This window comes from Ostrea edulis, chromosome 6, assembly GCF_947568905.1.
Source record: "Ostrea edulis chromosome 6, xbOstEdul1.1, whole genome shotgun sequence".
Lineage (NCBI taxonomy): Eukaryota > Metazoa > Mollusca > Bivalvia > Ostreida > Ostreidae > Ostrea > Ostrea edulis.
Genome location: NC_079169.1, coordinates 61,215,497 through 61,229,916, shown reverse-complemented (window position 1 = coordinate 61,229,916; position 14,420 = coordinate 61,215,497). Strand labels below are relative to the sequence as shown.

The following is a 14,420-nucleotide window of genomic DNA, read 5'->3' as shown; positions in this document are numbered from 1 at the left end:
TATGGGTGAGGCTAAATGTATATACACTTATGTTATACGTAAACAGGAAACGGTTAAAATGAAAACTAAAAGTATTGCAACTTTGATTTAAATAAATTCTGATATTGTATTAAATGGAACCTTTCAACAATTGTTGTACTAATTACTTTAAATACTCCATTCTGGAAATTCAAAATCTCTCCTTCCCATTCAATGTTTTCACCATCTTCATTCATCCATGTCTGAATTATATCTTGATTAACCAGTTCTTTGGAGGTCACTTGGTTTTCATTACATACATCCACTTTTGACTTTCTCACATTTAAAAGCATTATGGTCAGTTTTTAAATCAATGCAAGCTACTGACAAACAAGTTGATAGTACAGGGGTTTAAAGTAGCTCATTACACTAAAAAATTATTTAATGATTTGTTAAAACACCTCTTATGAAGTATGATTTCACCACCGAAAGAGTGATACAAGTTCTAATATATATTATATGATTTTTTGTGATTTATTTCGGAATAATGAAAAAGGTGCTTTGCTTGCCAATAACATACTCTGGGGTTCAAAATTCGCCGTGATTTGATGCATTATATGAATATCTAAGAAAACATGCCTGAACGACTCAGATAGACATTCTAATTTTTTGAATAAAAAAAATATTTATGAAAATTGAAAACATTATTTTTTAAATCTACGGATAAAATCTTCAAACAACATGTCAATTAGAAAAATATATATCAGAGAAATATATTTTAAACAGAAAATGAAATGAAATGGTCAAAATTCAGAAATACTACGATTTTTCAAATTTAAACCAAGCCGAATTAAAAAAAGAAAGTAGCCATAGAGAACATTGTAATCAGAAAACTACATTACTTTGATGCAAAATGGTTTACAAATTAAATGAAATTATAAAGGAAACTAATTTCTTGATGAAAAGTGCATACAATTAAAAACAATAAGATTTTTGTTTTTAGTAAATTCTATCAAATTTGATCGGGATCGGTACTTTTTCCTCTCATTTGAATATAGTGATTACATCTGAAGGTCATTTTGTTTCAATTTCTTTTTAAAATATATTTCTTCGATATATCTGTTTTCTAACTGACATGCTTTTTGAAGATTTTATCCGTAGGTTTGAAATATATCAACGAATAACGTTTTCAATTTTCATAAATTATTTTTTCTAAAAACAATTAGAACGTTTATATTTGAATCTTTTAGATTTATTTATTTATTTAGATTTATTAGATATTCATATCCTGCACCAAATCACAGCGAAATTTGGACTCTAGAATCTCTTATTTGCAAACAAAACACCTTTTTATCATTCAGGAGAAAATCACAAAAAATTCATATCAAATTTTTCGATGGTGAAACCATACTTCATAAGATGTGTTTTAACGAGCCATTATATAAAATTTTGGTGTAATGAGCTACCTTAAAGTCAGCATTTCGCAAATTATATGGTCGTTATAACGATCTAGTTCGTCAATACAACCTATTATTGGGTCAAATGCTGTCTGACGTGTTTCATACCGATTGTTAGGACGTTCTTGGCACACTGATTTTGACTACCGATAACTCCGTTTACCTGATCAGGGTATAGGGATCACGGCGGATGTGTCCGGTCGACAGGGGATGTTTACTCCTCCTATGCACCTGATCCCACCTCTGGTGTGCCTAGGGGTCCGTGTTTGCCCAACTATCTATTTTGTATTGCTTGTAGGAGTTATGAGATTGATCACTGTTCGTTATCTTCACCTTTCACAAATAAAGATTGCTTAATAGAAATATCATGTTTAAAACAAAATAAGATTTGCCATAACACTAAAAACTGATTAAGTGTGTTAAGAATTTATTTGTAATTTGATAGAGAATCTGCTTTAACCGAAACAGTTACTAGTTTATTTAACTTATTTAAACAACATGACACGAGCCTAGTTTATATAACAAAGAATTCTGATCTCTGTATCCCCCATGTACCTCGACAACTGACACTCAAATTTTTGCTGACCATAATGAATACCTTAGTTAAGTATTCTACACATTAACAAGAGGCTCATGGGCCACATCGCTCACCTGAGTCACCTTGGCTCATATTTAAAGATTGTTCCTATACATTCGCATGTAATACTTTGATCCCTATTGTGGCCCAACCTACTCCCGGGGCCATGATTTTTACACAATTGAATCTGCACTATGTCAGGAAGTGTTCATGTAAATGTAAACTTTTCTGGCACAGTGATTTTTCAGAAGTTTTTTAATGATTTTCCCTATATATTTGTATGTAAAATTTTGAACCCCTACTTTGGCCCCATCTTACCCCCGGGGACCATGGTTTTTACAACCTTGAATCTGCACTATGTCAGAAAGCTTTTGTGCAATTGTAAACTTCTTTGGTTTTCTGGCTTAGTGGTTCTTGAGAAGAATTTTTTCCCTATAAATCTGTATGTAAAACTTTGATCCCCTATTGTCGCCCCACCTTACTCCCGGGGGTCATGATGTTAACAAACTTGAACTGCACTATGTCAGGAAGCTTTCATGTAAATTTACACTTTCCTGGTCTAGTAAATTTTGAGAAGAAGATTTGAAAAAAAATTCCTATATATTTATATGTAAAACTTTGATTCCCTATTGTGGCCCCATCTTACCCCACTATGTCAGGAAGCTTTCACGTAAATCTCAGTTGTTCTGGCTTAGTAGTTCTTGAGAAGATTTTAAAAGATTTTTCTAATATACAGTATTTGTATGTAAAACTTTGATCCCCTATTGTGGCCCAATCCAAGTCACGGAGGCCATGATTTAAACAAATTTTAATCTGCACTATGTCAAGAAGCTTTCATGTAAATTGCAGCTCGGTTGTTGAGATGATTTTTAAAGATTTTCCGTTGTATATTTGTATGTAAAACTATGATCCCCTATTGTGGTCCCATCCTACCCCCCGGGGGCCATAGTTACAACGACCATAGAATTTGCGAAATGCCGACTTCAGTCGAGACTGTTGAAACCCCTGTACCATCAACTTGTTTGTCAGTAGCTTGCCTCGATTTAAAACTGACCATATGCGGAACAAGCTCTTGCGTATCGAATCAGTTGAGAGATATAAACACTATATGCAGGTGATAATGGAAAATTGCTACATAAATATGGGAAGTTGACGATGGAGAAGCTGAAATCATCCCGTTTGTCATGTAGTTGAGTTTGTCAGTTTGCCGTTAATGTCTACTTCCAATAAAATATCTAAATATGAAGCAGAAGTGGACGACTCGGTGGTGTCTTTTATTTCGAGTTCACAGGGATGTAACTTTACACTTTCCTGGCTTAGTGGTTCTTGAGAAGATTTTTAAGGATTCTCAATATATATTTGTATGTAAAACTTTCATCTCCTTTTCTAGCCTCATCTTGCCCCCGGGGATCATGATTTTTACAAACTTGAATCTGCACTATGTCAGCAAGCTTTCATGTAAATCTCAGTTTTTCTGGCTTAGTGGTTCTTGAGAAGAAGATTTTTAAAGATTTTTCCTATATATTTGTTTGGAAAACTTTGATCCCCTATTGTGGCCCCATCCAACCCCCGGGGCCATACTTTCAACAAACTTGAATCTGCACTTTCTCAGGAAGCTTAAATGTAAATTTACACTTTCCTGACTCAGTGGTTCTTGAGAAGATTTTTTTTTAAAGATTTCCCTTTATATTTGTATGTAAAACTTTCATCCCCTATTGTGGCCCAATCCAAACCCCAGGGTCCATGATTTTAACAAACTTGAATCTGCACTATGTCAGGAAGCTTTCATGTAAACTCAACAGGAGATCAGAAAAGCTCACAGGTGAGCTAAAAATTGAAATTTTCCAGCTCAAATCATGTCCGTTCCCCTTTAAAAGTCGGATAAGACATAGGTATTATTCAGTATACACTCTTTTACACAGCAGTGGCTGTTATCATGAAAGGAACATTCAGTAACATATACATGTAACTGGAAATCATTTTCATTATGATTGACTCGTCTAAGACAGATTATTGTTAGAGACAGATTATAGACAAGTTCGGGTATATTTTTTTCTAAGTAGCATGGCTGTATACCACATTCTAACAAATCAGATACCGTGACAAAAAGTGCTACATTTTTCATTTCAACACAAACAATTATAAACATGGGTACAATGCAAATTGATTACAAGTAATTAATTATAATTAATGCACAGCTTTCAGTTTGAAAAATGTAAAATACACACACTTAGTAGGTGACTTACGAACCTATCATCCCACATAATTTCCTTTAACATGGGAGTTGCTTAAGTTAAATTATATCATTTAAAGACTGAAATATCAAACATTTTCTTAGATACGTTATATAACAATAATCAGTGCACTGTCATACATGATAAATGGTACATACAATAAATAGTACAGCTCGCCTTATCGAAACGCACGATCACTGTTCGTTATCTTCGCCTTTCACAATATTGTTGTCAATGTCTTCCGGTTGATACTATTTTTAGCTTAAATGGAATTAGGTGGAATCGTTATCTTTACTATTCTGTGTAATTCATGACACCCGCTATTTTGCCAGTCCTCACGAACGTCATGTTTTCTTCAATTTCATTGGCTAAAAAGCTTACAGCTGGCTTATCACATTGAATATCTACTTTTAGTGTCTTACTGGTTTGTCAGTCCTCTCTCTCTCTCTCTCTCTCTCTCTCTCTCTCTCTCATGTTTTTTGTTTAGGAACTTCTTTTCGACATAAATACCCTAAATAAAACCATGGATTTCCAGATCCCTGTGGAATGTATAACTGAAGTTCTACGTTGGGTTTTAAGGCTGCTCTGCCTTTGTTACTATATAAAGAATACAACACTTGTTGGTCGGAATTCGATAACTTGCTTTGAAGAAAATACAATGCCGCTTTGCGATATAATTGTTCAAACTCCAGAATCACTTTTTCACTTCCAATGAACATTCCACCACCGACCCAAACATAATTATCTCGAAATATTCTGAATGGGTCTATCTTCATCGAAAACTTCTGAATTCGATTCACAGCTAATCTATTTGGATTCAAATCTGTTGGAATACTCAATTCGAATAACACATCTTTATTCACAATATCTCTAAAATATCCAATATCCAGCCAAGCATAATATGGTGCCTGAAAAACGTTTTTGCGCACTGCGTCTGCTGTAATGGTGTATTTGGTATGTTGGGCCGCCGCATATGCAGCATTTACTGTATTGGGGTAATATTTAGGATAACCAGGTAAATCATACACAGTCTGTATCTGTTCAATGACTTGAAAGGGCCATAACTCAGCCCGATTCATAAAATATATTTTTGTTGTGTTGATATGGTCAGCTCGTAGTTTTTCCATTAGATTTTTGAATTCTTTTGAGTCAGTGTAAACCACTAGAGGATTTACTAAATATTTAAATGTTTTTGCCCAAGCGAAGTATGTGTTCGTTGAGAAATGCAATTTTCCACCTGCCCCTTTTTGAAACGTTCCAAGATCCCAATAGGCCGTGACAATTGTGAGATTTGATGTATGCTCGCTAACATTTCCTTTAATTCCCACAGCATTTTGGGCAAGATTGACTGGTGAGTGTGCGTCCAGCGATGCCACCAACTTCTTCAAAAAGCTGGATTCGTTCCATAACTGCAAAAAGTAGAACATCAAATTATACATCAAAGTGGCTTAGTTAACCAGGAGATGAACCATCACAGCCCAGTCCTTTTGGATTCACTCCCAAAAAAGTCAACAAAATGATTTTTTTTTTTTAAAACATCTCATATTTTGATTGTAGCCAAAATAAAGCAAATGGAATGCTTGACAAAATTTTTATTTCAATGGTTTTGCTACGTATGGATTATATGTTGTAAATTATTTACTGTCTTATCGACAAACAAGCAGATGATGGAAAAAGTGTACAATGTGCACCAGGTGCACACCCAGTGGTCCTACTGCATGTAATGGATAAAACGGCAGTCCACTGTGGAACATTGGCGTGGTGATGCTAAGTCAATGATAAAATCCCTCATCAAATTTGGATGTCCACATAGATTATAAAATACATGTAGATCTTAAATTGTAAATGCGTCATATCTATTCTGTAGATGGTTTTAAATTGAGAGTATTTTGTCTTACACAGAACACAATCAAACGAAAACATACAATGCATTTGTAGGTGGATCGTCTCAAGCCACGATCTGGGGTTCGCATATAGCTCGTTGAACCCTGGGCGCCGACACTGTTGTGTCAACAATGTATTACAATATGTTACGTAAACTGCGATTGAATGATCGAAGGTCGCATCAAAGGTCAATCTCCGACTATGCTTTACTCGCACTGGTCAATACTTTCATGAGCTACGAGAAATACCACGTCCAGATGGGAGAGAATCGTACATATTTTTTTTTTCTAATATAAGATCAATGTTTAGAGTGATTTGAAAAAAAATAAATGGTGGATTTGATATCAAAATCAATGAATTTGAGTTAATTTATTTGAAAAGTTGTTGATAATTACATTGGTAACGAGATTTGAAAAGGATATGGTTTAAACTATCCATTCACAAAAACAACCAGGGAAAGGTGGTATGGAAACATCAACATACTATCGATTATATTTAATGCAACTTTTGTCCATTTTGCAATTTGTTTTTACGGGAATTATAAATGCGCCTGAAATAAGTATCTATGTCATTGCGTATTTGGATCCGATCATTATTAACATATAATATGAATAAACATGAGGAAATTGAATACCGTGTGGTCTGTCAATGACTTCACTCTTAGACTAACTTTTGCGATATACCATCTTGACCTTGGAAATTAAACTTTAATAATCCGGGAAAGAATAAGAAATAGGATTTCTGTCTTGACCTTCAACCTATTTATACATGTATATACGTGAGCCGCCACGACAAAACCAGGCTTGTTGAGTTTTATGTCATAATTGAGAAAACGACGTTAAAAGAAATATTAAACATCACGTTGTTTATTTTTTGACGTTGATTGTGTGCGACATCGAGCTGTGTTCCTTGATTTGTTTGGTAATAAAAATTATTATATTATCCTTTTAAATTTTTTAAAGCAGATTGTAAAAATGATATAAAGTAATCAAACTCTTCTAAAAAAAAAAATTAGCCATGCTAAGATTTATATCAGTAAAGAATGGAGTGCTGTAATGTACAATGTACATAGCGAGATAAAATATCGTGTCTATGCCAATCTAATTAAAACAAGAGGTACTGTGAGCAATTCTCACCAAGAATACCCCCCGCTTACCCCAATCTCCCAAAGGGTGTTGGTAATAGGTAAAACTTCAGTATTATGATCCAAAAGGTATCTAGGAACACAGCATCTCCATGCGATGAAAAAAGCCATTAAAGAATTTAAATGGAAACCATATTGCTACTTCGATGTCCAGTGCGCGTGACCTTTGACCTTTTGACCCCAAAATCGATAGGGAACATCTTCATCCCATGGGTAGTCCATATGTATGATATGGTGACTGTTGGTGGAAAGGATAATGCTTTAGAGCCCGGAAACCATTGCGTCTACAGACGGACGGACGGACGGACAGACAGACGGACAACCCGATTCCAGTACCCCCCCCCCCCCACAACTTGTTGTGGGGGGTATAATTAGATGTTAGATCCGCTCATATATTCGCTACACAATCTAATTAAAATTAGATGTTAGATCCGCTCATATATTCGCTACACAAACATCTAACAACTTCCCGTAGAGGGTCACGTCAGAGGTCAAATTTGCATGAAAAATTAACCAATCGCTACAAAGGTGGAATGCCATCGCCATCCAATGAAAATCCTCATTATATACTGTATTTGGTTACTTATCAAAGATCGCGACCGGTGAAGAAATGGAAGCGATTAAAACCGCTTTGAATATATTTGATCTCGAGGCTTTGAAAATGAACAAGAACAGTTACTTAAATGTCATCTTTGCTGAAGTATACATGAAAAGATCCCCCGATGTCGCCATAGTTTAAAATTTAAACAAAACACGCGATAAATAAGTCACGATCGTGGGTGCCGCCATTTTTTCTCTTCCTTGCGTAAACAATACATGGAATCGTGGGATAATACCCTATCGATATGAAGGGGGAAATTTGATTGGCTGTTGCAAATTTGACCTCTGACGTGACCCTCTATGGGATGTTGTTAGATGTTTGTGTAGCGAGTATGTGAGCGGATCTAAACCTCTAATTTTAATTAGATTGTGTCTATGCAAGCTAGCATTCCTGTTTCATGGACTTTTGAAAAGAACCTCCTATGCACAGTTATTGCATGACTTAAATGCAGAATAAATATATTTACAAATTTTAAAATATAAAAGTTGTGTAATTTGTTTCGTCAGATTTGTCGAAAACGAAAGTAGCAATTTACTTCACAGGTGTTGTTGAAACGTGGTGCGGAACATGGAATTCAATTTTTGTTCTAACCAGCATGGCATGATCTACAAATTTACGTACATAGTTTATCAATATCAATAAGATCAGTGTTTTTGTTGCATGCGTTTCTGTGCAAGCGGATGGAGCTGTAATATTTCATTAGTTATACAAGGATATCGAGGAAACTACATGCATATAGTAATTATGTTGAGTAAAAATAAAAAGAACAATGATAATGATTTCCGTGCATATTTTGTGAATTTGAAAATGCATTACAGCACCACTGTAGAACATGCGTTTTAATTCAATCATACCCGATTAATAATTGAAATTTGAAAAAACAATTGACCATTTTGAAAATTTAAATATTACTCCCACGACTTATTGCGGACATCGATTGTCGTTTTACTGCAATCTGTCACTCTACGTTAACCAAAATCGAATATACAAGTAATTACATATACACGTATCTTTAGCTGTTTCTCAAAAGGTGTAATGGGAGGCGATATTGTTATGCCATCAGGAAGATGTTTCTGAGTTTTGTTGCTGGTACGAACATGTTGATTATATGATACACATGATGCATATGTCGTTGTAAGATATGTTCCTAAGATTATAATCATGTGATATTTCACAGAACTCTAACATTTCTGCAATATAGTTTGGAGTATTGCCATTTATGATTTTATAGAAGAGAATCAATCTAATTAAAATCAGACTTCTGAGATCCGCTTCGTATACTCTGCGATTGTGAGCGTATCCTAGGTTCTGATTTTAATTAGATTGAGAAGAGAATAAGCACATGATTTCTTTTTATTTTCAGAGGTACGTGTACCTCTACAGGATTACTTACTGAAGATTTATGCTCCATTCGCGTTATTATTCTTGTCACTTCAATTTGTAGCTTCTATTATTTTAAGATACCGCCATCCCATACAACATCAGTATATTTCAATACCAGTCTAACTGAGGAAAAAGCCTGAGACATTTGCACACTTTTTGGTACTTTTTATTAAGAACTGGCAGTAAAACACATTTGATAAAATTCAATAATTGGTTTTAAAATAGATTTAACCTTTAAAATGACATATGAATGTAATAAACATTTGAGTACATGTACACAAAGGTGATATGGTTTTCTTAGACTATGCACGAAATTGTAAAAAGTACAGTGAAATTGGAATGTGTGGGACTTAAATATTGCATAAAGCTGACCTAAAACATTCACGCTTTAGGAAGGGAGGTTATAGAGATTAGCCCGTTATTCGTTATCGTAGGAGGGTCTCTAAAAGGTTTTGAACTCAAGTACATGTACTCTAAAGAGTTAAATCACTGTGATTTATGTCACACAATTTATACAATACTATATCCGTGCTCTTGAAGTTGACATGTATGTTATGGTGCAGGAAAATTTTGTTGAAATTTGAAGCTATTTTCAAAAGTCTTTGACTCCCTTTGTCTCCGCTTACAAGTCTGTATGGCACTACTTGCCAAATGCCACACACCACAACTTCAATGGCAGTTCTGTAGGGCATAGTGGCCTGTCCTCCAAAAATGTCACCTATAAAAAAAATTGTCAATAATGACATTGCAAACAGTGTAAATATTGAACATATAACATCTATCTAATAACATTGATATCTTGCAAATATGTTCGACAATAAAACAGACACGTTTTTAATTTTAATAAGAGGCCCATGGGACTTAAAGGTCACCTGAGTATCATTGCCCATACAGGAAGTCTCATGTATGCATATTGGCCTAAATATGGAGTCTTTTATGCATATGTTATGATCTTTCGAAATACATACAAGTCATATGTTTTTAAATACATTTTCATTTTGTGGTCATATTATTGGCCTTGCCCAAGGGACTGAACCCCTGACCCAAATGCCATGGATTTAATAATTTCGGTAGAGAGCTTCATGAACATCATAACCATAGATTGGGTTTTTCTCAAATATACCTGCTCACGGCGGATGTGACCGGTCGACAAGAGATGTTTACTCCTCCTAGACACCTGACCCACCTCTGGTGTGTCCAGGGGTCCATGTTTGCCCAACTTTTTATTTTGTATTGCTAATGGGATTTATGAGATTGATCAATGTTCGTTATCTTTACCTTTCATATGGGAGTAGAGAAAATTTAAGATTTAATACATTTTCACTATATGGCAATATCGGCCCCGACCTAGGACCCATTTTAACATATTTGGTCCCGCCCATGAGACCATGTTAAGAAAATAAATTTCACACTGTATTCTAGAGATGTGTCACACCAAAAGTGGTAACAATTGGTCTTGTAGTTTTCATGAAGAAGTTAAAAACGTAAAATCGTTAACGGACAATGGACAACGCACGACGCCGGACGGACACCAATGGTAATAGGTCACTTCAATGACTCGGGGGACCTAAAATAAGTGCAGGGAAAATGATATACTAGTAGTCTGAACAGTCAGACTCAAAGCCTCCTCTACAGTTAATCAGGTTGATCCAGTGAATAATTTGACTTCATGAATAGGACGGCAACATTTTTATTTGGTTACAATCTTCATCAAATTTACCATGATTATGAGTATTGTTTTCATATCCAGGATATTACTTACAAATATGACATTGTTTTTGTGCTTCCACTTTAGTAAAATATTTCTTTCGACAGTATTTTGTATTTCCTACATTCACATATTTAAAGAGAAGCCGCTTTTAATACATTTTATTGTCTCCTTCACTGCCTAACAATTCCACTCTGTCCCACTCACAAATAAATTTCCGCTAGATGCACCCCCTACACAGAAGAGCTCTTATCTCGAAACTGGCGAACATACTAGAACACACAACTGTTTCATGGTAAGGCTGTCACTACAGCAACTGTCGTCATGGCAGTCCCAAGCCTTCTACTTCAAATTCAACTAGGTACAAAGGCAGTTACTATCCCACCTCTGGTGTGTCCAGGGGTCCGTGTTTGCCCAACTATCTATTTTGTATTGCTTGTAGGAGTTATGAGATTGATCACTGTTCGTTATCTTCACCTTGCATGTAAAACTTGTATGGTACCAATTTTGATGCACCAGATGCTTATTTTGACAAATAATGTCTCTTCAGTGATGCTCAACCGAAATGTTTGAAATCCGAAATATATCATTTATAAACCAAAACAAGACAACTATAAACTAATAAACAAGAGGCCCATGGGTCACATCACTCACCTGAATCACCTTGGCCCATATCTGAAGACTGCGCATAAATATTTGCATGGAAGACCTTAGTTCCTATTGTGGCACCAACCTATATAATGTAATTGTCACCTTCTTTGGACCAATGGTTTTTGAGAGGAAGATTTTTAAAGATTGTCCCTATATATTTGTATGTAAAACTTGGATCCCCTATTGTGGCCCCATCCAACCCCCGGAGGCCATGATTTGGACAAACTTGAATCTGTACTATGTCAGAAAGCTTTCATGTAAAGGTAAACTTTTCTGGCCCAGTGGTTGTTGAGAAAAAGATTTTTAAAGATTTTCCCTACATATTTCTATGTAAAACTTTGATCCCCTATTGTGGTCCCAACCTACCCCCTGGAGCCATAGTTTGATAGCGTTTTAGGCATATTCGTTAAGGAGAATACGTACAATAAACCGGGCACTTAAAGAGGTTCGCAACTGACATTTGGAGTAATGTCAATTTTTTGGGAAGTGTATTTTTGATTTCTACATTGAAGGAGAATTAGGAAATTAAAAAGAAAAACTGGGGTCGCAACGCTTGTTATTAAGCTATAGTGTTCTAAACATGACCTTTTTGCACTTTAAATCTATTCAATTAAACTTGATTTTTCTGTTAGTGTCAACACAACATAAGTAACACAAATCAATCATTACATAGAATAGATACATAATCATGTCCTCTAACACTACAGATGAAAAAAGAAATTAATACTAGTAAAGGAAATAAATAATGACCTTTTTGCACTTGATATATGAAAAACTTCATGATGTCAAAATTGAGAGTTTAAAAGGACATATTAGGAGTAAAGTCAATTTCTAAAATTTTACATAATTTTCAAGGTCTGGTCTTCCAGTTTAAAATGCAACTAAAAAAAGTGGGGGTTGGAGATCACATTTTTGAATTATTGGCGAAAATACTGAATTCTTTTTTATAAAATTTCGAGTAAATTAATTAAAACATTTTTAAGAATCGGTGTTCTGTTTGGAAAAATATATCAACCAAGTTAATAAATTACAACATTTGAACTAGTTCCAAGTCTCAACTACCTGTATCATAAATTATAAAACTGAAATACACGATTAGGGGTATAAAAATGGACGATAAATTGGATGAAACAGAAACTGTAATACCATGCAGAATTAGAACGTTTTGATTAGTGAATCCTTCCGCCACAAAATATAGTCCCTGTCAAACCCTTTCAAAATTTGAATTGACACAAATTTTTTCAACTGGATAGGGTTCAGCAACAGATGTGTAATATATTTGCATCAATGGGATCAGTATTGAACTAGTGAATACTTAGTTGTAGCATCCTGCGTAGTTGTACTCAAAAGCTCGGGAGCCAACTTCCTTAATACGTAATGATAATTAATGCTTATATGTTTTATATGAACATGAATAACACATACCGTGATTGCTCTCCGTGACAAACATCTTCCGGATCTTCTTTCCTCCCGTCATTGAAGTTCACACTATTTCCAAGACGATCTCGTGATGTTAAACAACACATCACGCAAAAATATTCACCAGAGAATTCTTCAGAATTTTATTACAGAAAAAATATATTATCAATTAGTATGATATGATATACATATTTTAATGCTTATCTGAAAGAAAAAACCTTGCAAATTACCAATGCATTAAGTTATTCGTGCGCAATTATTCCCATATATTCATCCGCGATTCGTGAACTAATATAGGAAAACGTGGGGGTATTTTATATTTTAGACTTAGCACAACCAATGTTTTGTGATAGAGGCAGGAACAACGACAATAAATTGTATTTGGTCTTTTTTGTGTAATATTCAATGTTTTTATGAAAACGTACTTGCTTTAAAAGAAAGTGCTAATTTGTTTCGAGAATTTAGAATTTGGTAGTATAGAGGCAAAATCTGCCTGATTGCTAGAAGGCTGTCAAGCAAGCTCAACGCCTTGAAAAATCAATAAATAACAAAAAAGAAATGTGTCGTAGAAAGTCTTTTATGATATTATGAATTAGAAGTATACTGTCAGTTATACATGACTAAAATGAGAAAGGACTTAGTATAGACCCTTGAGACACACCCACTTCAGTACCCTTACATGTAATTTGCAAATGAGTAATCATCTACAACTATTTCCTACACTCTGTCGCAAATTATATAAGTGTAATTGATATTATGATATAGATTACCCTGAATACCATTTAACTTAAGTTTTTACATAGCAACCCGTTATGCCAAACCCAGCTAAAGCCTTAGAAATAGTACAGAAACAAATATTAACACCGGTACCCTAACCCTTATCTAAATTGGAAATACAATTGTTATGAATTCTTATAAGCTGGTTTACAGTGGAATCACTTGACTGAAAACCGGACTGGTGTTTGCTTAATAATTCATTTATTATCATATCATAAATGAAATTCAATTATAATATTTTCCATAATTTTACATACTGAACTTATTAGAGACATTGGTCTATAATTGACAGGGTCTTGTAGATCACCTTTATTTTCATATATTAACTTATCATAACCCCTATCAACCTGATCCCTCAACGTCAAATATTAACATGTATCGAAGATTGTTATTAAGGGGTGTGACATCACACACATGTACATTGTAATTATACTGTAACATATAACAACGAGGAAAAAACAGAGAGATCATTATCAATATCTATCAATAATTCAGTCAACCCCACCCCACCCTCTCCTTTTAGTTAGTACTCGCTTCTGGTTGAAAATAGAAGAGGTTGGTTTTAATGAGACAGGTCGTTGTATATACGATGAATGTGTGAAATTAGAAGTCTCAAGCGAAAAGTGT

At 34.7% G+C, this 14,420-nt stretch overlaps 1 protein-coding gene across 1 annotated transcript in view; it reads right to left on the bottom strand.

Annotated features, from left to right (window-relative positions):
- Positions 1–4,097: 4,097 nt before the first annotated feature.
- LOC125646398 (uncharacterized) overlaps positions 4,098–14,420 on the bottom strand; it is a 33,510-nt gene continuing 23,187 nt past the window's right edge. Inside the window, exon 2 of the mRNA XM_048872644.2 lies at positions 4,098–5,635. Within this exon, the coding sequence (XP_048728601.2) occupies positions 4,697–5,635 (939 nt within the window). The 3' untranslated portion in view covers positions 4,098–4,696. The remainder of the gene's footprint in view (positions 5,636–14,420) is intronic.